The 25,330-nt window shown below is 33.0% G+C and overlaps 3 protein-coding genes and 1 pseudogene across 3 annotated transcripts; all 4 read right to left on the bottom strand.

Moving 5' to 3' along the window:
* Positions 1-266: 266 nt before the first annotated feature.
* On the bottom strand, positions 267-7,249 carry LOC102589917 (phospholipid-transporting ATPase 6). The gene is made up of 11 exons (XM_006357327.2): positions 7,022-7,249; positions 4,403-6,346; positions 4,201-4,311; positions 3,509-3,785; positions 3,332-3,420; positions 3,145-3,232; positions 2,852-3,061; positions 2,626-2,751; positions 1,654-1,752; positions 1,358-1,549; positions 267-1,259 (listed from the first exon to the last, which is right to left on the bottom strand). Exons 2-11 carry the CDS (start codon positions 6,178-6,180, stop codon positions 588-590), a joined length of 3,642 nt encoding a protein of 1,213 aa, XP_006357389.1. The 5' UTR covers positions 6,181-6,346; positions 7,022-7,249; the 3' UTR covers positions 267-587.
* A 2,230-nt stretch (positions 7,250-9,479) lies between these two features.
* Positions 9,480-10,048, bottom strand: LOC102589582 (SKP1-like protein 1A; annotated as a pseudogene).
* Positions 10,049-17,425: 7,377 nt separating this feature from the next.
* Positions 17,426-19,041, bottom strand: LOC102589581 (uncharacterized). Its single transcript, XM_006357326.2, has 2 exons — positions 18,911-19,041; positions 17,426-17,807 (listed from the first exon to the last, which is right to left on the bottom strand). Exons 1-2 carry the CDS (start codon positions 18,951-18,953, stop codon positions 17,587-17,589), a joined length of 264 nt encoding a protein of 87 aa, XP_006357388.1. The 5' UTR covers positions 18,954-19,041; the 3' UTR covers positions 17,426-17,586.
* A 2,103-nt stretch (positions 19,042-21,144) lies between these two features.
* On the bottom strand, positions 21,145-24,526 carry LOC102589256 (uncharacterized). Its single transcript, XM_006357325.2, has 3 exons — positions 24,159-24,526; positions 22,063-22,159; positions 21,145-21,586 (listed from the first exon to the last, which is right to left on the bottom strand). Exons 1-3 carry the CDS (start codon positions 24,424-24,426, stop codon positions 21,514-21,516), a joined length of 438 nt encoding a protein of 145 aa, XP_006357387.1. The 5' UTR covers positions 24,427-24,526; the 3' UTR covers positions 21,145-21,513.
* Positions 24,527-25,330: the final 804 nt, after the last annotated feature.

Below are 25,330 nucleotides of genomic sequence, written 5' to 3'. Positions count from 1 at the left end.
TTGATAGATTGTAAGTTAAAAGGCTTTAAAACTAGCCAACAAAACCAAATTTCAGTGTCACAATCACACTGCAAGCTTAGTCAATGAGGTAAGCTCAACTAATTATCTAAGATATAGGTTAGGAGCTGATTGATTATATACACAGTATGTTTGGTAGACCTAAAAGGAAGACATTATTGTTATGATCACAATAATTAAAGAAACCAAGAATAAGGTTGGTCCAACTAAAAATAAGAAAGAAATGAAATATGATCTATAATATAGTATTTTCAAGGTGTATCATTATCAATATCCATAAGTTGTGTGAATAAGAGTATATACAAAGCAAACAGTTTTGAGAAACAATAAAAGACTATGATGTATTTGGCTACTTTCCCAAGCTGTACTTGAATCATATGAGTATTGTACAATACAGTGAGCACACTAACTTTGGAACAAACGAATGACCTACACTAGACAAATGATTTTACAAAAACAAGTCAAAAAAAAGGGCCAGCAAAAGAATTGCAAATGGCAAAAACCCTACATTCTTTTGTGATAAAAAAGGGAGAGAATCCCTAAAGAAAGGAAAAATCAGTAATGCACAGCTATGGTTGTGTTAATTCAATTTGGGAACCCATTGAGGTATACTTTTTGTGAAGCCTCCCTCTCAACTGTCTAATTTTGGCATCTACTCTTGCTGTGAACCCGATGTTTGTACTCTGTCTTGCTTTAGACCGTTCTCTCTTCCACATATGATGATCTTTAACGTCTTTCTTGTAATATATGATTTCTTGAATAATGTGATGATCCATCGGATTGAACGACCTTTGGTAAGATATGTGCGCAAGGTAGGGAAGGGTGCAGACAACAATTACTAAAAGGGTGGTACACCAGTAGACTGGAGCAGGAGCTAGAGCTTCCACAAGGATTCTGAAGGCATATTTAGAATAATCTGGCGCTATCATACCATAGATCAAAAGAAACAGGTACCAACTAGCAATACTTCCCCAGATGAAAATATGTTGTATCCATGTGAAATGACTCATTGTGAGTGCAATCTGACAGTTGACAGCCCAGACAATGCAGGTGAACATCGTAGTGCCCATAGCAGTCAGGTCGGCAGTCTGGCCTTCAGCCTGGAAGGCTTGATCATAGAAGATGATAATGTTGAGGAAGAAAACAATGAGAGAGGTGTAGACACCGTTGCCAAGCCAACCGAATATTCTATACCAGTCAAAGAACAAGTTTTTGGGCCCTTGCTGGTACAGTGCTGGAAACTGCATACGTCGTTACAGTTTAAATTACTATTATTCAATGAGGTTACTCTACAAACTGATCTTTTAGGAACTCCAAGAAAAAGGAATTGAGTACACACCTGTAAGCACACTTCAGAAGGCACATCCTGCTCGAATACTCCCAGTGCGATCACGGGTAGTGAGGTAAGAATCACATTGAACAGAATCATGTATGAATCATCATAGACAGACTGGCCCGAAAAGCCCGCAAAAGCCTCGAAGTAAAAGAGTGTGAGACCAAAAGCTATATTTTTGTAGAAGAAATAGCATATCTGCATGAAGAAAACACAGTAAGTTAGATGAAACATGACAAGCATCCATGAACCAAAACATGACCATTTTCTATCATAAAATAAAACAGATCAAGAGGAATTACCATCTGAGCAATTCGTTTGTAGCACCAATGTCCGTGTACAACAAGAAGTCTCTCCAAGAACCGAAACTGTGCAATAGCAAAGTCACTAGCCATCACAGCCTGCAAGAAGCTAATAATCAAGTAAGCCGACTTACAGACTCCAAAAACAAAAGCAATGCTTTACTTGAGCCGATGGATTTAGGGCCATATTACCAAATTAGAGAAGATTTTCCAGATTATTTTAAGTTGGTAGTGCTTAAGTTGGTCATATTTACTCAAAAACACAGATGCAATTTGCTGAGTCGCTGGTCAACTTTATTTTCTTGTCAATATCGAAGGTGTCCGTGCCCGCACTAAATAGTTTATCAACTTTGATAAGATGGATCGGACAGTGGAGAGATTGTGGCCAAGAAACAGTCATCAAATCACATTTCAATGTCCTCAAACTTTTGGAAGCATTTAAAATGTGATATCAAATTGGTATATGTCAGATCATTCTAGCATGATTTAAACGGGTAAAAGGTTCTGCACAACTATTTTTCTACAAATCAATGGGAAGAGTAGTGGTTTCCCGAAGTCTCTAGAAAAATTAGTTTTGCCTAATTAGGCCTGAGGTTTAGTTGCTGCTTAGGTTTTAAGTGATCTTGTGACATTATCAAACAGTCAGCTATAAGCCCTAATCACATAAACAAATTCCAAAAAATAAAATAAAATACAAATGCATTATAGTCTTAGTCCCAAAAGAAATTGTAAAATTGAACAAAATTGCACAAGGAAGTTGAATCTGGTTATCTTGGGTTCACGGTATTTAAAAGTTCATATTGTTTCAAGTCAGTCTGTAAACTCTAATGTACATGTGTTGCACCCCTTTGACCGTATTTCCCTGACAAATTTCTAAAATGCAGTATTGAAAAAGTTACTGTCCGAAGGAAAATGTAAAAATTCTTTTAGTATATTAAGAACACCAAAACGCCAGCTAGATGTATCACCAACCTGCATTCCTTCTGCACCGCTAATGCCAACTCCAATGTCCGCTTCTTGGATCATCCCAACATCATTTGCACCATCACCAATTGCTAATGTGGTTTTTCCAGTTCCTTCCTTTACTAACCTAGTAACCTGCGACCAAATCGAATACAAATTAATGTAAATATGACCAATTTCATGAATGAACAATTGGGTTAGACTAGAAAAGGTTGATGGATTTCACATAGCTTACCAAGGCCTTCTGCTTAGGAGAGACACGACAGCAAATGACAGATGCACAGCTGACTGCTAAATTCAAAAAATGATGTTTCATATCATACGCCAAAGCATATGTAAGAGTTTTCCCATCAATAATCAAGGCAAATGCAGCATGTGGGTCCTTTTCAAGCTTGATCATTTGAGAAGCATTTGTGATTTGCATCAAAATGTTCTCCCTTATAGCCTGATTAGTGAAAGAGAGCAATTGAGACGGCATGAATAATAATACAAGTAACAACTCAAAAAACTTGTTTTATAGTAACCTACCTGTTCAGAGCTTCTTTCCACTGAGTCTGCATTCATCGCCGTTATGCATATTTGTCTCATCCCATGCCGAAGTAGACTACATGCGTACCTGCGTGGAAACAGGAGTGTTATTTTACCAGCTTAAATCCAATGACTAAACAAGTATGAATGAGATGGTACAAGATATATCTATGAATAAGAGACAGACCCTATGTTGATGGCTGTTTCCATCTTGTCACCTGTCAGAACCCAGATCTTGAGACCAGCTTGCGCCAGTTTATCAATACACTGAGGAACCTGATGAAAAGGGACAGATGTGGAATAGTCAAAAAGGGATACTATTAGAAAATTTAGTTCGGATTCTTGAGGAACATAATGTACATACTCCCTTCTGTAGTTTATCCTCAACAGCCGTAGCACCAATAAGGATCAATTCCTTTTCCATCATATCAGATAGACATTCAAGCATGGCATCTCTATCACCACTGATTGAAGCTTTGGCTTTAGTGAATTCTTCATTCCACGCAGAGTACTCTGTCTCATCCAGCTTTTTGTAGGCAAGCACGAGAGTACGTAACCCTGCTTCCCCATATTCATTCAAATGCTTTGTGGTAGCCTCCTCAAATCTCCTTCCATTCTTAGCTAATCTCTCATAGATGATGCTGCATATCCAAAAAACAGCATATCATCTACAAATTTACATCAGAAAGGTCGCCGAAGGCCACATCTGTGACTAAACAATTAGCCAGCCAAGAGATAATCATAACTTAGAAACTTTTTCAGGCATTCAGCAATCCCAAAACTTAGCAAACCCCGGTTCCATCTCCGATAAAAGAAAAAGGTGGGCTAGGAAATAAAAATTTCGGGAACAAAAAATTTAGAAGAAAATCACCCAACACAAGGGGTGAGAGAGGGAGGTGGAAATGGAGAGTAATAACTAGAAAAATGGAGTGGAATTTACAGGCATGTTAGCAACATCTTTAAAAGCATAATAACCTCTTTAATAGACAACTTCAAGGAATACAGGACTATAGATACATAATAGAGACTAGTTTTAGAAAATGTCTAAAGAAAGACCTGTCTGCTCCTTTACACAATAGAAGAATCTGGCCGCTCTCATCTCGAATGATAACAGACATTCTCTTCCGCTTGCTGGTGAAGTCCAATAGATTGAGAACTTTGAATTCCCTACAGTTAAAAGATCAAGAGTAAGTTGGTATATACTACAAAGTTAATGCAGCTCTTGAAAGCAATTGGAAAATTTGAGGCCTTGTCTCACCTTTCAGTGGGCTCTTGAAAAGAAGGATACTTCTCACGTATATAAACTCTTGATTGAGTTCTTTTACAGAACTCAAAGCCAAATTCCCTAGCTGCAACAAGAAATGCTGCTTCATCAGGAGACTCTGCTTCGAAATTATAGCTGCCAGTCTCCTCATTTAACTCAGGAATAGCAGTATGACAAAGTGAGAGTATCCTAAAGAATAGCAAGATGACATCTGCATTTGGTTCCTTCATCCAATTTCCCTTCATAAGTCGGCTATCCTCAAAGCTGAACCCCTTTATTGCAGGCCTGATCTCATCTTTAGAAGTGACGACCCTCTCTAGTTCAATTTCTGATGACCGTCTCCGTGAAATGTCAGGGTCTTGCCCACCAAGGTCCTCTGCCATCTGCTTTGCCGCTGCAAGTTCTACATCACTGGCCCGTGTCCCATATGCACTACCAGCAATGGAGCATTTTAGGAAGTCCATTTGGTTGCATGTCAAAGTGCCAGTTTTATCTGAGAGGATGGTATCAACCTGCCCCAACTCCTCATTTAAGTTTGATGTTCGTGCTTGAGCAGGAGTTCCTGTCTCGTCATCATACATATTAATATCTTGGTTTATGAACAATGCCTGTAGGACCTTCACTACTTCAATAGAAACATAGAGGGAAATAGGAATCAAATAGCCATATAATATTAGTGCAGTGATCAGATGGAAAATGGCTGACAACTCAGGCTTGTTTGGATCAGTTGTGTTATTCTTCTTGTCCATAGGCTGCATATACCACCAGCTTGGCATGTTCAATCTTGTTTTTACGGCAAAGCCGATGGAACTGATAAATGATATCACGACAAGGAGGGTGAAGAGGACGTAAATTATCTTGTCCATCTGAAGTTCGATCCTACTCCTTTTTGAGGGAGATTCTGTAGAATTTTGCATAACTTTGCTGTCATGACCAGTAAATATAACAACTCCATAGATATATGCCGTGTTCCTGAGCTTTGAATCCCTGAGGAGAATCTGAGTGGGATCAAGAGGATAAATTTGACGATCATATTCAAGGTTCCCCACAAAAGTGTAAAGGTTAGGATTGGGATCTTCACATTTTATGGTAGCCCTGAATTCCTTGAAAGCCTCATTATCATCCAATGGTAGGGTAACCTCCAAAGCTCTTTTTACCTTCAAGTTTGTCTCCCCATCCAAGTTCATAGTTTCCACATAACAAATTCCATCTTGATAACTCGATGATAGAAGAAGTAAATCAGCGGGAAAAAATTGGTCCTTTTCCACCTTCACAATGTCTCCGACACGAATCTTCATCCATGGCCTTAGACCAAACACACCACCTTCCTTACGTAGACGAGCTTTTCGCAGATTGACCTTCATATCTTGTATGAACCGCCGCGAGTCTTCCAATGCCTCCTTCGCCATGCTCAACCCAACAACAAAGACCAAAGGAGCTATCATACTGACAGATGAGAATGGAGAAAGATTTGTTGTGGCTGACAGAATTGCCGCAAGGAGGAAATACAAGTTAGCAACACGTCTGAATTGCTCAAATATAGCCTTGGGTAGAAATGTGATGAAATTATACTTAGTGGTAGATATGTAGTTTGTGCGGTACTTAAAAGGTTTCTTTTCATGGAGATGGGACTGGTTGCAATGAACTACTCTAGAAAACCCAGCCCCTAGCCGATGGGGGCCCTCTTCCTCATCAGTTCGTGGACGATAGCAACCAAATGTATAGAGATTGCTCCATTGGATCTTTGCCCTTTTGCTGCTACCTCGTGCCATTCTTTTCCTCCCAACGAAAGCCAAAATCAATCATACACCCACATTATAGTTCAAAAAAATATTCTTATCAATTTCTTTCACCAGGACAATTAAAGGGCACCCTCATGCACAATATCCTGCTCAACTGGATAGGGGTCAGCCTCCCTTCAACACCGTGCAGTTTGAACTGTCAATCGAAAAAAATGATTCTCATAAATTAGACAATACACATGTTCAAACAAGAAATCCACAGGCCAAGCCCACAGCTCAAAGGTTGAAAAATCGAAAGCACAAATTAATCTCAGCAGAATGCGACACTATGATTCAACAAAAAAACATCCCTCCTAGACAAATACCATGGATGTATTAATTGTTTAAGACCCATCCAATTACTCACAAAAAATTTGAACGACATTTTAGTCAACTTAAGTAAATTGGGGGAAAACCCCACCAGAAGCATATCTACAAGAAACTCAAATCACCGCAGATTTAGCTTCTTACCCAAATCACAAACTAATTAAAGTTGACCAACCCAAAAAACAAGATATCAAAATTGAAACGATGAAACCCCAATTTGGCTCCCAAAATCCCCTTCTTCCCCATAAAACGGTAAATCAAAAATTAAGAAGAAATGAAGAGAAAAAAGACGAAAATCACATTAAATTTCAGCTAAGCTGCAGCTAATCAACCGCATTAACATAACAAACACAGTAAACTAACCGACAAACCAAAATCCACCATACTTGTTAACCAATTGATGAACTGATTCTAAACAAACCAAAAACTCAAGCAAAAAACAAAAGGGTTGAGTGGAAAATACATTTCTTCTTTGATGATAAATACAATGAGAAAAAAGAGTCACCTGAAGTCAACAAAACACCAAAGAGGAAACAGACGCAGACCCAGATAGTCAAGCTACACAGAGAAGACGAAAATAGCTTGGGAGTTGCAGAGATCGCAATGTACAATGTAGGAGAGAGAGAAGAAGAAGAAGAGAGAGAAAGTGACAGAGAGAAGAGGGGATTTTGGGTTTAGTCCAAAAAATAGACTCCTCCTGTGTTGAAGATTCAAACTAGTTTTAGTATTATTTCAGAAAATAACAAATGTAGGTATATGTACACGAAATCATCCGTAACACTTCCGTTATAAAATTACATTGTATATATAATAAGTATTAAAATTATTTTTTATATATCATAACAAATTTATGTTTCGAGTTTCGACTACGACATGCCATTTACAACTACTTTTAAATCATTCTTTGAATTTTTATTTTTAAATGAAATATGTATATATGTATTTAAGATGTTTTCACTTTTTTCGTATTTTAATTAATTGTAACTGTATTGAAAAGGATATTTACCTATCATTCTTCTAAAGTTTTATACAAAAATATCTTTTTACCATGACGACTAAGTCTTAGTGAGGTTGGTTATCTAAAAAAAGAAGATTAGGTATGTAATTATGTATTAATATTTTGATCAACTTTGTACATTTGTATTTTAAATGTATGATTCATAAATTATATAACTTTAAAAAATCGTGATTAAAATAAATTGGATCAAGTTTCAAGGTCAGTTTATTAGGTAAGTTTCTCGTTTTTTCTGAGTTAGGGTGAAAAATTCACATTTATTCATGTCACGACTTCTCTTGGCTTTTTTCCTCTGCTATGTGATAAAAAATACTTATTTTAATTAGATTTTTAATAGTAATTCTTTTTCTTGCTTGTACTTGTTACTCATGTTAAAAATAGCAAATTTTTGAGTTAATAATTTTGAAAATCTCATATAGATTTGAAGTGTTATAAAAATCTATCAACTAGAAACGTTTGCTTTATTTCTCAATGTTTTTAAAAAATATTATGTGTATGTGAAATTTGTATTTATGGCAACAAAACAGGTAGCAAGTACATACTCTACTAACATTAAAGATTTGCACGCTATTTAATACTCCCACCATTTCATATTAGTTTAATTTTTGAGGCATTTTTCATTTTTCAAATTAACTTAATTGTTTCGTTTTCAAAACTATTTTTAGAGTGTTCTTCCAATTTTACCCTTCATTAGTTAGTATTGGAATTAGTGATTAATTAATATTTAGTTATTTTAATCATAAATTTGACAATAATTAATTAGGGTAAAAATGAAAAACTATGTTCAATTTATGTCTTAATCTACTTTTCATAAAGGGTGTAAAATACCTCAAAAATTAAATTAATATGTAATGGGGGGAGTATATGATAACAGCTAAAAATAAATAAATTATGTGATTGACTCAATGAAGTGAATTTTTTTTAAACACGATTAGAAAAATGGATTTTATGAAAAGGAAAAAAAATCATGCTCTTATATAAATATCAGAACCGTGACTAAAAAATCACCCTTCTTCGTAAAAAATATAATAAATCCTCACGAAAAAAATAAACCAAATTTGTGAATCATTATTAAAATAAAAATTATTTTGAGTTCTATATCAAATTTTCCAAAATATTTTTATTTCCATTACAAAGGATTGTATAGAACCATTTCATCAGAAACAGGGTAGAAAAAATAATTTTAAAAAAATTCTTCACTTTTTTGTCGTTATTATGAGACAAAATCATAATTTAATCAATCCTACTTAAATTAAATTAAATTAAATTAAGAATAAACCAAACAAAACAAAGATTAGTAGGAGAATTTGAATGGGTTATGTTCCCTCTTTTTCATACGTGGCACTAAGCAACACATCGAAGATGATTGGTTTTTCTGACAAGTTGCCCCACATGACTCTATTAATCAGAATAGGAACTCAATAACTAGCTATCTTTTTCCTCTTTTGTTATCGGAGTTGATATCGATATTGAAGCTCGAAAAAATTTAAAAACGTTTATTATAGAACTTATTTTTATGGACAATGCTTTTAGTGGATTTCTTTTTTAGAATTTAAATTTGAGACTTATTGATTAAGCATAAAAGGAATCTCAATCATCTCCGATCTCACTATAACTTGTTCGTATTGCCTTGACACACTCTTGAAAAGACAATCACTAATATGAAAATTTTACCATGTCATTTTTTTAATATACTAGTAAATTTGAAATTTTATAAATAGTTATTGTTAACAATAAGAATAAATTAGAAATAAAATAATAAATTATTTTTAAAATTGTAAAAAACTGAATATCTTTTTTATAAAAGTAGACACATAAAATAGCTGGAATTCAGTTTCAAGAGCATAACTTTTTTATTATTTAGAACTAAATAAAATAAAATAAAATAGGAATAGCTAACTAGATCATTCAAATGGTAAAATAAAAAAAATAAAAATCGGAAATAACATTAGTGTTCCCAAGCATTCTCTTTACGGATTTCCTCCTCTTGCTCTAGAGTAAAATCATTCTTGATGTTAAATTCTTCATGTATTTTCTCTGGAGATTTACCTTTGATTCTATCAGCAACTTCTTGACACATTGCATCCAGCATCTCCTTGCCGTTAAGAAAATTAGCAGCTAAGATAAGATCATGCAAAATTGAGTGATCCACCTTCATGAAATTCTTGTTAAAATCCATCAACATGTCTTTCGAGACGCCTTCCTTGAATGTTTCTTCCAGTATTCAACCACTTTGGTCATTATTTTGCTATGGACATTAGGCAAGGGAATGACGTTTGAAACGCAATCGTCTTCCACCATGTACTTGATGGCTTGTGACATCACGGCTACCGCCTCGTCGAGTACAAATTCCTTGCCATCAGAGATGGGACGGCCGTTCAAAGGCCGCAACGGGACTACCATAGGAAAGCCCGCCCCCCGCTAGCTAACATAGAAAGAGATTCCCGCATAGTAGCAGTCTCTATGTGAATCTCTTCCCGACCAGCCAGGCCGAATCGGGGCAACAAGTCTTTAGAATTAAAAACTTTGTTGAACAAGTCATGATAGTAAAAATATATTTAATTAAGAGATGTTAATTTATTTTGTTGAGAATATTATTGAAAGGAGATTTGAATGATTATAATGTCTCAGGTTTGAAGGGCTTAGTTTATAGAGTTTCAGGTTTTCAATATCCTAATTAAAGTAGGAAGTCCAAACGGAAAAATTAAAAAAGAAATATGGAAATTAAACTCAATTTTGCATAAACCATGTCAAATTAGGAAAAAGAATGATTTCTTTTCCTTCTTTAGAACTAATTAATGAAAAATTAAAAGGAAATTTAAAAGTTTCAAAACCATAACACAAACATTTTTTTCTTTGATACCTTTTAAATAATTAGAATATAAAATTGGACATATATTTCTTTGGGTGGGGGTTGGTATTTCGTTTTCCGTGCAAAAGTATTAGACTAATGTTAATCATAATTTTGAATTTTTGATATTATTATTTTATATGTGGTCTAATAGGGTCTATCCCTAATATTTACAAGAATTAAACACACACGAAAACAATATAAGAAAAAACATTTACTAATTTCTATTATTAACTTTTTTTATAGAACTTTGATTGAAAATCAAATGCATACATAACCAAACTCTTAAACTATGAAAATACTTGCAATTTTTTTCTTTCAAATTTGATCTTAAAGTATTTAATTGAAATATTGTATCTAATATAATTTGTGTACATTGTGTCTTTTTTCATGTCCCACTTGTGGATTTTTATTGTATGTTATTGTTGTTCGTTCGATTAGAATAGAACTTAGTTTGACTGTTTAAATAATATATTTTAACAAATTTAAGAAAATGACTATACATTACTCGGATCGGGCTCCTCTCCATTTCCCCCAAGTTCTTGCTTGAATGTGAGACACATGGGCCATGACATAGGTAAAAATTAACGGTTAAGATTTAATTGAATTAAAATAAGATTCTAATTATAATTTAGATAATTAATATTTTATATTTCATAAGAAAAATGACAATAACACAAACATAACAATATATTATCTTGTCCATAAATATATTATTAAAAAAAATCCCTTTTTCTAATCTTTTTCTTTCTAGTATTATCTTCTCTTTTTGTCCATAAATATATTATAAAATAATTTCTCTTTTTCTATTTTTTTTTCCGTGATATTATTTTTACTATTAATTATATGTAAACTAGTTTTAAAGAGAAAATTCAAATTTGCTATCTAACACTTGCTCAATTTTTTTAAAAAACAAACGGAAGATAAATACTCGTGTTGGGAAAAAAAAATAGAAAAGAGAAAAGTTTTTATAATATATTTATGGACAAGATATTATATTGTTATGACTTGTGATTATGTTATTATTATTTTTCTTATGAAATATCAATTATCTAAATCATAATTAAAATCTTATTTTAATCAATTAAATCTAGCTATTAATTTTTATTTGCCATGTATCTCACATCTAAGCAACAACTTGGGAAAAATGAAGAGGTGCCGAGCCGGATCCGTATTACTCTACAATGTTTTTCCCCCCTTTTTTCTTGCACATGATATGTAGTTTGTACTGAACTTTCATATAAAATTTAAAATTTTGGCCAGAAAGATAAAAACAAAACAAAAAGTAGGTCTCTTTCTCTAGGGTATTTATTTACAACTTACAAGGTATAAAATCCTACCTAGAATTTAAGAATAATCGTATTTTTTTTATTTGCAACATAAATCTACGTCATGTAAGCTGTCATTTGTCATCTAATAATCTTATTCTTCTGATATTTGAACTCGATAAAATTAATTTATAGTAATTTTATCCCACTAAAATATAAATAATTATTTTCAAACGTATCTTTAGAAAATTCTTCATTGATTAAACATCTTACTTAATTATATACCAATTGGAACAAATATGATAAATTTGAGAAAACATATACTTAATAGTTTTAGACATTAAATATTCTGAAATAAATTTAGTTTGCTAGAGACACAAATATTTGAACCAAAGGGAGTTGATCAATTTCTTTATTTGGTTTTTGAGTAGTTCAGAAGTATTACTCTCTCCGTTCATTTTTATATGTCACCTTTTTAGATTTCTGTTGCATTAAAAAATTAAGTAAATTTACAGTTCTATCCTTATTTAATAATTTTTTTAAGTCAACTTTTCAATAACTAATAAATAAATTCATCTTTTATTTTTAATTTGTTTGTTGGGATTTCTTTTTCAAACTCAGATTTTATAGGATAATGCAATTGTGAGAGTAATTAATCAATGTATGAAGTAATTACAATGAACATTAATTACTATTAATTTTTCTAGGTTGCTCAAATATTTATTTTCAAGACTAATTAAATATCAAGGGTATAAAAGAAAAAGTATCGTAATTTATACATTGATTTTATGAAATGACAAGTACTCCATTATGAACCAACAATTTATAGTAAGAATGACATATAAAAAGAAACGGAGAGAGGATTAAGTTTTAGTACATTATTATTTTCTAATTGTAGTTGACAAAGTTTATTTGGAGAGAGCATATTAGTATTAAAAATTGATTAATTAAATTAAATGTTCGTATAATTCTTGTAGTGGTACGTTATTGAGTAAATATTAAATAGGGTCGTTGGAGAAGTTAAGGTTTGGGACCTACAGTTAAGGCCTCCCACTACACCAAATTAATCGAACTCTTCATTTAAATTGATTATTTATTAAGAATTGATTTAAAGGACATCGACTCATTTTCATTACCAATTCTTCTTCTCTTTTGATGTAACTGATTTAGATTCACGCTAGAAAATTTTACTATATGATTAAAAATTTGGAGAGAATTTGATATCTACTATATATACATAAAGAATAATTTTAATCATATATACGTAAACAATATAATTTTTTATCGAATTCATTTTTACACCTTAAATTCGAGCAAGTGAGGAGCCGGCCACCAAGTAAATTACATTCGATAGTATGCAATAGCTTTGACTCAAATCCTATATTTATATGAAGAAATTCTTCAGTTACATCTTGTTTGGATGGTTGTTATATGTTGTATTGTATTGTTAGTTTAAATGCAATGTTTGTTTTAATTGTTTGTATTATCATTTAAATCCTTCGTTATATAACGACAAAATGTCTCATTTTATGTAACAATCGATTTGGTGTGGTTGCGTTGTTACCTTAATATTTTTTTCATTCAAATTTCTGACGTAAGTCATCATGTAACAACGAAGAACAATACAGTCTATCCGAATATTATATTCATTAAAATAATACAGTATAATATAATACAATACATTATGAAACACTACGTAGCAACCATTCAAACAAAGTGTAAGCGATTTTTTTTAAAATCCGACTCTCTCAACAACCTTTGATGGTACTAAAGGAATTTATGTGCATCTTTCTTTTTTCACACACGAGTCAATTTCTTATTCCATATAAGGGTCCACACTAATTTTATCATTGACTTTTTGTTTATGTGTTATCCTTTTCTAAATTTGCCAAAAAAATCTAAACGTGATTAACAAGTTTAGGGTAAGAGTGGTATTACAAGTTGTTTAATTGTCATTTCCAATATAAAGTTTACAAGGACTTGACTCTCATCTTGTTGATTAATTAGAAAAAAATACACTCAACCCATGTGTGCTAGGGCCCATACATTTCAACATCAAAATGTAGTAGCTTTGGTCAGTTTTTTGAAATAGTACATTTTTGTCTCTTACTATTTGTTTTCAATAATGTAAAAGGATTTTAGAAAATGAGTTTCTAGAAATCTTGCATTTTAATTTCTGGTGAAATAGTGTAAATTATAGTACTACTAGGAGTAGTAGGGCATCGAATTAGAAGAAGTTATACAAATACACAATCTAAGATATTATAATCTTTAAAATTTCATACCATTTAAAAAAATTATAAAAATTCCCTCTCGGATACATCTCCATCCTCTCTTATACATCTCTATCCTCCTCGAATACATTCTTATTTCCTCTCGGATACATCCCTATCTCCTCTAGGATACACCCTTCTCATTAAGTAATGTATCATTTGCAAAGTATCGTACAACCAAGTCATGTATCCGAGAGCAATGAAAATTTTAAATTTTTTGTAATTGAAAAAACTTTCGAGATAGAACGTAATTAGCTCCCAAATGTATAGAATTTCTGTAAGTTATACTTTGAATAAATAAATAAAGCGTGGAAAAACAACTTAAGATATAGTCACACTTTCCTTCAAATAAGGTCTTATACAACGCAAATTTAAATACAATTGAGCTTTAATACAAATATTAAATTAATGTTAGGAATTTATTTGTAGGGCTTATTAAAGCTAAGTCAATGGGAAATAGGCGTGGACATGAGAATTAGCAGCATTTAATAACCGGCCATACAAATGCACGGAACTCACCATTACTGAAGTTGCCACAAGTGGATCAATTTAGGCCATTCATAATATATATCATGTACTCTCGATATACTTTCAATTTATGTGACATTGTTTAAATTAACTGTTGAAAAGAAAAATATGTAACATGAAATAAAACTAATGCTTCAAGCACATTAAAATTATAGACATTTTTGTTTTACATCCTCTCGATTTCTTTTGTTACGTATCTTTCTAAGTTAGTCAAATGTTTCTCTAGAAAAACTTCCTACCTCTTTTTCCCCTCTCCTTCCTTCGTACTCGTTTTTTTTTTTCTTTTTGTGTTTTTTTTCTAACAATTGATACCACACATTCACATGTCATATAAAGAAGTATCTTAAATTTACATAATTATTTGACTTCAATGGTGCAAATATGACCACCAACGTAATAAAAAGGCAATCGTAACTTCAAGGGCAAATTTGACAATAGAAAAATGTAAAGCAACTTTAACTTACTACAATAACATGTATTCACTCCGTTTTAATTGTTGCAATGTAATTTGAATAGACGTAAAGTTTAGAAAACAAATAAAAACTTTTAAATTAATGATCTTAACGTATGCTAAGTCCTAATATTTTTGTAATTGTAGAATTAAGTGAAAAGTTTAGAAGTATCACTTTTTTTTCATAATAAATTTACTTAAAATAACATCGATTGAGATGGAGAGAATAGTAGATTAGCAAAATTTAAATTGTAAATGATGATAAGTCTCTACCTTTATAGGATAAAAATTGTATTTAATTTTCTATCTTTTCTATTTCTTGATTTCTTGTTTAGGGAGGAAAGAATTTAATTAATTGTTGTTGACCATGAATATTCCTTACACGTAATGCTATAATTACACAACAATATTATAGAGCATATATGTTGTCACTTCTATTTTTTCCCATACCACAACTATTTTTATACATTTACGTATGTATCGACTCTTTCTTGTTTGAATATATGAATAGAAGAAATTTGCAAAGTAATTCAACACTTCCAGAAGGAGGAATGTTATGGGAAACTTCCTATTGACTTACCTAGTAAGATACTTTTTTTCGTCTCAAAGTAAGTGTCATTTTAATAAAGATCATGTTTAATAAGAAATTGAACATTGTTTATGAAGACGGAGTATAAGAATATAATTTTTTTTTAAAATACTATTTTTTGTCTTGAATTTCTTAATTGACACTTATTTTTCGACGGAGAAAGTTAAAATTATTTTTCCCCTTTCGACATGGAGGACTTTATGCCACGTATTGATATTCCTATTATTGTGACTTTTATATATAGAAAAGACTATACCTTATTCTTCTTTATAGCTAGTACTATAGTAGTTGCTTGCCACTATGAAAAAGAGAGGCATGCACTACAATTAAGGCTAGTGTAATAGAGTTATCTGGGAAAATTACATGTGATTTTCAAATGCATTATTTAATTGGGAAAATATATAATATATATGTATGATATGCAAAATCATGTATATTCTTAATTCTTGATATATTTAACTAGTGAACGTAATTATTTTAATCGATCAGTTATTTTAACCTATCTTTTTTTTGTTGTTGTTTAATATTTCTATGTCGGTTACCAAAATGCAACCTAATTGATTAGACGTGGGTACCAAAAAACAGGATATTAGGAATCATAGATTTTAGATGACATGAATGTAGCTAGTTTTTATAATATATGATTTGAATACTAAATATTAACCATATTTTATGGTAGGACAACATAGAATTAGGTGCATAGTGGATAGGAAAGTGTCTTGGATACTGTTGAGTAGGCTTCATATATATGATGTAGTTTGTCAGGGATAAGTTTTGTTCAACCAGAATTTTGTTAGCTAACAAACTTTTTTTTCTTTCTAAAGTTAAATTCATATAAATTATTATTTATCATAGAATTCAAACTCATGACCTGGTGAATAATGAAACCGTCTATTTAATATTCCATATTACATATCAAGTTTTTGTTTACCGTAGAGTTTGAACTCATGACGTGTGCCCCAATTCACACATCATTAGAGCAAGCCTTGTAGCTTTTGTTTTTTCCTTTTTAATCAGATGGGAATACTTTTACCTAGACATAAACTTTTTCCTTTATTCCCTCTTTAGTCTTTTCTTTCCCTACCTATTCAAATTTTATTCCCAGCAAGAAAATTCGAAAACCTCTTACACCGCCCTGCCAGTGATTTCCAACTTTTTTTTTTTTAATCTCCTTACTGCTCCAGTCAATCACATTAGGAAACTTCCATAAGCATTCATAATTCAATGGCAAACAAGAACATTTTGGGGATATAGAATTAGCAGATAAAATGTTTCCAGTTTAACTTCCTTCAGGTGCTGAAAATATGATTCGAGTTAGGTCTGTCTAACCTGTCCTGACTTTGCCATTACAACAACATAGCCAGTGTAATCCGTAAGTGGGGTCAAGGGAGGATTGAATGTACGCAGATCTTATCCCTACCTTGGAAAAAGAGGCTGTCAGTATCTGATCCTCAACACTGACACTCCTTCAGTGGGGGCAGAAATAGACCTTTTCACTAGGCTCATATACTTCACCATGGGAAGATATTGCCATTACTTTCTGTCTTTTTAGATGACAGTGATGTTTGAGTCAGCTAGCACATTCCTTGACTATTCCTAGAATACATACTAGTTACTACCTTTTAGTACTAAATGAAATGTTTCAACTGTACCAGAATGTTGAGTTCGATGAAATGGGTTGTGAATAATGACATTGAGGGTGTGGCTTAGTAATCAATGAAATGGGTTGTGAATAATGACATTTTAGGTTCAAATCCTGACAGAGGCAAAAATACTACTGGTGATTTCTTTCCATTTATGCAAGTTTAGGTAGATAGAGTAACTCAGTACCCATGCTAGTAGGGGAGGTAACGGTGGTACCACATGGAATTAGTCGAGGTGCACACAAGGTAGCCTGGATACCATGGTTATACAAAACAAATCAGCAAGGATCCTTCTAAAAGATCATTAAACATCAAATGCTGTCACAAATAGCAACACCTTCCATGTAAACACCAAGAAATCAGTACTATTTATATATAGCAATTAGCTATTGTACATCAGAATGAGACAGGGAAACCAGTACTGTTATAATAATGACATGAGAAGAGTTGGATCATTTCTTAGGGTGGATACTTTGTACAACTGCCTCAATTTCTTCCTTGACTCGTTCAAATACATTTGGTCCCTTAACTTCATCAACTGGGGTGTTTTCATCAATGTCACTAGTTCCATGAGTTTCCTTGTGATGGTGAGGTTTTTTATCGTGGTGAATCATAGCCTCAATCTCTTCCTTTGCGCGCTCAATCAAATTTGGTGCTTTTACATCTTTCACATCTAAAATTACAAAGAGATCAAAATGGAAATGAGGCACATAAACCATCTAACGTCCTGTGTTTGTACAACAACAGACTAGGCTAGATTAGCATCATAAATAAATCAATTACCAGCAGACTAGAGAATACAAGAACAAACTGAGAAGAAAAGGGCAGACCATTACCATGATCTAAATTGTGCAGATTCTTTAGTTTCAATGCCGCACCCATGTTGGATTCTTAAAAATTACACTACTCTCGGAGAATCCAACATGCACTTTTGACAATTTTGAAGAGTCCAAGCAACATAGATCATGATAAAGAAAGACAAATGAAACTTGACCTAACTCAACCTCAAAATCTAGTTGAAGAGGTGAGGATTACCTTATAACTAAACCAAAGCATCATATCCTCCCAAATCTGGGATATCCAACACCCCCGTAATCCCAGTCTGGCAACTAAAATGTGGAGAATATAATACTGAGGCCCAACATTGATCAAATCAAGAATCGGGATGAGCCTTACCCTGATAAAGAGATAATGTTTGTGTCTAACTCAATCCCCAAAACAAGCATCAAGGCAAGGATTGCCAATTTGCCACCATATAAAGAGACTAAAGGACCACATCCCAACCAATGTGGGATATCCAACACCCCCGCACACCCAGGCCCCACAACTGGAACATAGACAATATAACAAGGGTCCCAACATTCATTAAATCAAGATTGGGATGAAACTTGGCTAATAAAGAAATAAACCTTTGAGTTTAACTCAATCTTCAAGGCGAAGGATTACCCAATACCATATAAGAAAATCAAACAACCACAACAATTGGGATGTGAATATTCAACGCAAATACCAAATTCAGTATCCATTCATAAAACAAGATTGAATTTTTAAAGCAATCACTGTCCACATACACGCTCAAATTGGAACAATCTTAACAGAGCAAAAAAAAAACAGAAATTATGTTCAGTTATTTCACGAATACATGAGGAATTAGGCAAAATGTACAATTTGTTTTTCCTTGTAATTAAAATCACTCAGCATCTTAATTTGCAATATTTTTTATATTCCCTTAAGAAACCCCTTTCAATTGCAACACTTAGAGAATAGGAAATTTACCTGCAGTAGATGTTGGGGCTTCATTGCCTCTAAATTCTGCCATGGCAGGTTCTGATCAGGCTGCAGATACTGTTTTGCAGGAGAGGAGAGAAGCCGATAAACGTCAGCTCCCGGAGATGTGAATTTTTATTTTTATTTTAACCAGGAGATGAATATACTACGGTGCAATACAAAACAAAACATGGGCCTCGGGCTAAGGCTCCCTGTTTCGACTTGGATTTCCAAAGGGCCCAATAGAGAATGATTGAAGTTTTAGCCAGATTGTTGCAAGTGCATGAAAGAGTATGGTTTTTATTTACAAGTGATATTGGTTGCTACAATTTCAATAAAAATGACTGAAGTTTGGCTTTGTCTAGGTTATAACATTAGTAAAAGATGTTTGAAGTTAGCCTCAGCTAGATAAAAAAAAAAAAAAGTCTAAGATTTGATTTTGTCAAGTTCACAACTTCACTCAAAAAAGGTCTGAAGTTGGTCTTGACAAGTCATATCAAACTTTAGGCAATAATGTCTGATGTTTGAATTTTATAAAATCATATTTTAACTATCTGAAATCGAACGCAACTTTCAATTTTAGTGGCACACATTTGAAATCATTCCCAAAACAGGTAAAGTTGCAAAAAAGAAATTAAAAGGTAACATAATGATGACCCCCTAAACTAGATAGTTGTTTCCTCCCCCTGAATTTATATTCACTTTACTTCCTTGTTATTCACTAGGCGCCCTATTTGGTTATACCTATTTAATTTAGAACAACTTTCACGTATAGCAAACATAAAAATCATATTAGTATGTTATAGCTATAGTTTGCATAATTGTGCTCCATAGCAAATTTTATGTTTGCTATGGAACTTTTGATTTGTATAATTCGCTACAAACATTTAATTTTATACAAATTGTTCAGTTTTGTATAAATTCATTTATACATTGTAATTTGTATAATAAGATCTGTATTTGTATAATTATAAGTGTATAGGACGAAAATATATGTATTTATATTTATATATACATTTTTCTCTCGCTTTATACAAATACAAACACATTTTATACCGAAATGTATAAATGGCTAATTGTATATCGAAAATGGCTAATTGTATATCAAATCAGATGGAAAAAAAGGAGATGTTTGCTGCGAATTACAATTAAAATAAACTATGACTATAACATTTAATTTGAATTAATAATTTACTATTTCATACAATTTTCCTTTTAATTTATAGCCATAGTCAAAAGTTAAATTAGAACCCAAAATACAAGTAATCAAAGAAAGTTATTCTCTTCCTCCTTTTTCTTCTTAATTATTGATATTTTTAGAATTTATAACAATTAAAGTATAATGTTTTGAAGAAGTGGATCTTGTCATGGCTAGAGCAGTCAATATAGGCTAGGCCCGTTGGGCCGGCCTGGCCTAATCCGTCATTTGATAGGGTTGGGCTACGATTTTTGGAGCCCATTTAAGAAAAAAGCTTTTTAGACCAGCTTAAATAAGACTGCCGATTTGTGGGGCTTGAAAAATATGGGTAGGGCTGACCCATGAGCCAAATAAAAATAATTAAAAAATAAAATAAAATATTAAAAATAACAAGTGTCTAAACTCAAAATCAGTTTAAAGTTTGAAATATTACAATTTAAATACAAATTATGTTTATAAAATATGTATTACATAAAATAAAAATTCCCTAAAATTTCTAGGAATCACTACATAGGCTGTAGCCTATGGAATATTGTCATAGTTTTTTGTGTTTTATTATGATCATTGGAAAATAATTAGGTTAATACTTTTATTTAGCTATTTATGCTTTTTACTTGAAATCAAACTTAATAAATATTATAAAGATAATTTTATGTGTGGATTCGATTAACAAGCAGTAACACTAACACCATGTAATATTATCTTGTCGATATTTATAATAATATTTTTAAATTATAATTTAATTAAAAAAATTATAAAAAATATACTTTTACGAAAAAAGGGCTGGCCCGACAATCCCGTAGCCCACGTACTTGTGGGCTGGGCCAACCATTTTCTCGCCCACACAAAAAATGGGCTATCCCGACAAATTTCAAAGCCTATATGGATAGCCCGGATGGATGAGCTAGCCCATATTGACAGCTCTAGTCATGACCTTAACTTCAATAAAAAAATGTCTTAAATTGACCTTGACAAATCAGGATAAACTTCAAACAATGTTTTATCTTGTCAAGGTAAAATTTTTAGTAAAGAATGTCCAATGTTTGTTCTTGCCAAGGCCTCAACTTCAATAAAAAACATTGCCAAGATTACAACTTCAATAAGTAGATTTTGTTCATACGTCAATCTCAAGGACCCTTAGGTACAGTAAAGAAGAATTCCTTATTACAGATCCAAACATATCTTTAAGGGAAATAAAACCAGCTTGGAAAAATATTAAGAAGAGTTGGGGACAAAGCTGGGAAGTAGGAGCCTAAGTACAAAAATCCAGTTTGAGGATCACCAAAACATCACCTCATCATCCCATTGTTTTCAATAGTCGCAACATAACCTATTTAACTGTCCATGAAATGCCCTAAACCAGCCTTCTAGCCTTGCTCCGTACACCTTGTAAACCATGCAACAAAAAATGTTGTTATGCTGTTATTCTTGATCGACCCTTTGCAATACGTCGAGCAATAACTCTACGGCCACCCTTAGTTGCTTTGCTGCTCAATAATTAAAATATGCGCTTGTCAGAACTCAACAAATAACATAAGCAATCCAGACAAAAAGTCTCCAGTAAAAGCAAGTGAACCGAGAAAAATGAAACTAGCTGGACAAATAAATGACTGCGCTGATCAGGTAACCTGGGAGGCAAACGAAAGCCTAATTTTCATTGCCAGGATGAGAGCCCACCAGAATCCTGGGCTACGTATTAAGCCTAGCATTACATGGGATATTCTCGACTCCATCTCCTCTTTCATGTACAGTACACTTACCTCTAGTTGGAATTGTTCTAAAATAACTTACATACAACTCTGGGGAATGTATTATATGTCGTAATCCTACAGTTTCCAGAAACAGGGAGAGAAACAAAAGTGGTCTAGTACATATTTTTTCAACAACTCGGTGCATAATGCTACTCTCATGAGAATGTGTCCCATTAGTCCAGTGGCTAAAAGAGCAAGGAAGAGATGCATACCGAGCAAAGTAACCATGTGTCCTTTTGCGCCTCATGTTGCTGGGTTGGTAGGTTCTCTTAGGAAACAAAAGCATCCCACTCGACGAAGAATCATCAACTGCATGAACAGAAATAGAAGAACGATTCAGTAATTCATGTAAAAAACCAGGTTAATTCCATGATTCTTTGTACGTAAGTCTCTGATGGTTTAAATGGATACAGATGAAATGACAAATAATAATGTCAATATTTGACACTAACAAACAATAATGTCAATTGTTAATAATTTTTTACAAATATAATTACCGGTCCAACGAAGGTGCAAATAACTAAGAGTTATGTAACAAGTTTAATTTCTTACTACCCAAGCTTTTTAGTCATTAGTAAACTGAATTAAACAACAATAACTATTTTTATAGAAGTGTATAGCAACCAAATGAACAAAAAAGAGTACCTTCATACAGGTATCACCTCGAAAGAAGATAGAGTTGATAGCTGTATGGAGGCTCTTTTTTGTCCATTTGGTTGCTATCAACTCTGAATATAATTGTCTAACATCTACGTAAATTTGACTCATCAGAAAGCAACCAAGTAGACAAAAAAGAGCCTCCATACAACTATCAATTCTATATATGGTTGTCTAAATTCCAGATAATTCTTCTTATTTTGAGAAGGTAATAAATCAAGATAATTCTTGTTTCCTAACTTATTAAGAGAACACTCTCCAAGTCCAGTTAGAATGCGGGGAACCACAAGAACTGCAATGACCATAGAATATAAATTCAAGTACTGAGTTTGTTTTTGGAATGTGCAGTGACTTTTCCGAATCGAACATTTGCTGTCTTTGGATGTATATATGATGTAACCATAGTGAATGGAAACTATCTCCACTTTTAGCAGAAAGGAATCAGTTAAGAAGATTGTGTCAAGTTGTGTGGGTCATGACCCAACCTATTTTAGCACAACCAGTTTCATCCCAAGTAACTTTTGAGCAATTTTTTACCCCAACCCATTTTGACCCGCCCAAATCCAGCCCAACCCACCCATTTGACATCGATACTGTTAAACTATGAATTAACACACATGGCCTGTCAGAATATTGTATTACAATGAGCTAAAAATCGGCAACCTGACAGGTTACATCTACCATGTAGGTACTTTTTTCAATTCATTTATCTTTTGAGATATGAGAGCTCCTTTTTCATCCTAGTTCAAAAAAGTACTAAGCTAGTTTTCACAGAAAACTGAACTCTTTGTCTATTTTGGTTGAAGAAGGAGTTGCAAACAGCTCACTGTTCCTTTTAATAGACCACTTTTAATAGACATAAATATTCAGAGGATGAAACCAACATCACAATGTTTAAAGTTTAACAATTAGTTGCAAAATTCTGTAGCATTGAAAACGAACAAAAGTTTATCAAGACACATAATTAGTAAATTGTAGTTTTATGAGAGCAATTTGTGCAACCCCACAATGGGTTGAGTTGGGCAAGTTGTCACCACTTATTATTTTATATATTTGAAACCCAACCTTTAATCCACACATAGACTTCAAGGGGCTGGACTATAACTCATCTTTTTGTTTAACTCAACCTGTTTCACCGTGCTGAATTTCAATCCAGCACATCCACTTTCAGCTTAATCTGACTGTAAGTTATCAATGAACTTGAACAGGCAGCGGCTCAAGAAACTCCCAGAGGTGACTTCTATCAGTTAACCAACCCATGGTACAAACTGCAGCCTTAAATGGATTGGTCAGGCATATCATCTTTGCCTATAGAAAAAAGAAGAGCTTTTTCCAGTGATCTAATTAAATCGAACTGTCCAGTAAAGTGTGAACCTCAAAAGAAGCAATAGGCTAGAATTGGAACAACTGTCATTGCATTTGAAATGCAATCAATTAGCAACCTAGAGTAAGAGGGAACTTCTAAATCAATCATTCAACTATGCTACAATTTCCAACCTAGTTGAACTCAGCTATATGAATCATGTATATTTGCGACCCATTTCGTATCACAAAATGAAATAATAAAAGTATTATATACCTCAACTTTCCAGCTTAATACCAACATTACGCAAAAGTATAATATAAACTGAAATATAGAGAGGGAATTTACCGTCAGGGAGGAAAAAGGGGAGAGAAGGAAGGCCAGTAGGGTATAAGAAACCTTCAGTGGAAACCTTCCTGAACGAATCAACGTCGGGCTGGGGAAAATCAAGACGAATCGGAGACTGAGACTGAGAGGAGAGAGATGGAAAAAGCCTAGAAGTGAGTGTCGGATTCGCAATTTGTGGCGTTTGTGCTGAACATCTCAAGTTTTGGGTCATCAAACGGCTAATCAGAGAAACGCCCGTCCGAATTAAAGTTTTCGACGACGACGACATTTTCACACACAGTTGCTACAGAACGATGTTAAACCCTAACACAGTATCCACTTCTCCAAGTTCTTCCAGTTTCCACCATTTTTCCTTCGAAAAGAACTTTAGGCACTAAATGGGCCGATCCTTCTTGTGGGCCTTACCTTCTAAATGTTTGTTCTAAGTTTTAACCCAATTAAGTTGGGTTGACCTGGTTTTGATTTGAAAGCGTTAAAATTCACAAATAGTTACTACTTTTCAGCTCGAAATAATTATGTTAGCTATAAATGGTAAGCTGTTACTATATTTTAATTTTAATAATATTATGCATAACTTATGATAGCAAAATATTATAATTGTCCTAAGTTTTAATTATGTAAGGTAAGAGATCCATTACCAGCTTACAAGTGATATATAATATTGTGGGCTATTTTCTTTTTCTTTTTAGGAATAGATTTAGCCGGTGTTTGGATTGATTTATTTTAAGTAATTTTTGACTTTTAGACATTTTTTTAGTTTAAAGCTGGAAAAGTAACCCAAAAAAGAAGAAGCCAAAAGCCAAATGTTGAGGGTTACCAACTTATGACTTTTAACTTATAAGTCACTTAAAAAAAGTCAATCCAAACAGTCATAAAGTGCTAAGGAGTGTGTATCTTGAATTACTTTGTTGGCCACAAGATATATAATACATACATTAGAAGTTTAACATCGAGTGAGCTCAGTTGTATATAACCCGAATGGGTGAAATTTGGTACGACCCGAACTTCATGTAAAAATAATTGAATTTACTTACTTCGAATAAGTTAAAGTTAAATTTTGACCAGCCAAACTCCATATATGATATATATGTGTGTGTGTGTGTCTGAATTTTAGACTCACACATCCAAAGTTGATTTAAAAACGGCTAAACTCCTAAAATTTAAGAACTTAA

The sequence above is a fragment of the Solanum tuberosum genome, unplaced genomic scaffold (assembly GCF_000226075.1).
Source record: "Solanum tuberosum cultivar DM 1-3 516 R44 unplaced genomic scaffold, SolTub_3.0 scf00246, whole genome shotgun sequence".
NCBI classification, from domain to species: domain Eukaryota; kingdom Viridiplantae; phylum Streptophyta; class Magnoliopsida; order Solanales; family Solanaceae; genus Solanum; species Solanum tuberosum.
Note: the sequence above shows the minus strand (reverse complement) of the source record. Positions and strands in the feature narration are given on the sequence as shown.

Excerpts from the sequence above, each read along its gene's own strand:
- LOC102589917 (XM_006357327.2), bottom strand. The coding sequence starts at position 6,180 with ATGGCACGAGGTAGCAGCAAAAGGGCAAAGATCCAATGGAGCAATCTC. Across the intron at positions 4,312-4,402 it reads TTTCAAGAGCCCACTGAAAG|GGAATTCAAAGTTCTCAATC; the intron begins GTGAGACAAGGC and ends TTTTAACTGTAG. Across the intron at positions 2,752-2,851 it reads CTCCTAAGCAGAAGGCCTTG|GTTACTAGGTTAGTAAAGGA; the intron begins GTAAGCTATGTG and ends ATTTGGTCGCAG.
- LOC102589581 (XM_006357326.2), bottom strand. The coding sequence starts at position 18,953 with ATGGCAGAATTTAGAGGCAATGAAGCCCCAACATCTACTGCAG. Across the intron at positions 17,808-18,910 it reads AGCCCCAACATCTACTGCAG|ATGTGAAAGATGTAAAAGCA; the intron begins GTAAATTTCCTA and ends TTGTAATTTTAG.
- LOC102589256 (XM_006357325.2), bottom strand. The coding sequence starts at position 24,426 with ATGTCGTCGTCGTCGAAAACTTTAATTCGGACGGGCGTTTCTCTGATT. Across the intron at positions 22,160-24,158 it reads CCCCTTTTTCCTCCCTGACG|TTGATGATTCTTCGTCGAGT; the intron begins GTAAATTCCCTC and ends CTGTTCATGCAG. Across the intron at positions 21,587-22,062 it reads ACACATGGTTACTTTGCTCG|CAAAGCAACTAAGGGTGGCC; the intron begins GTATGCATCTCT and ends ATTATTGAGCAG.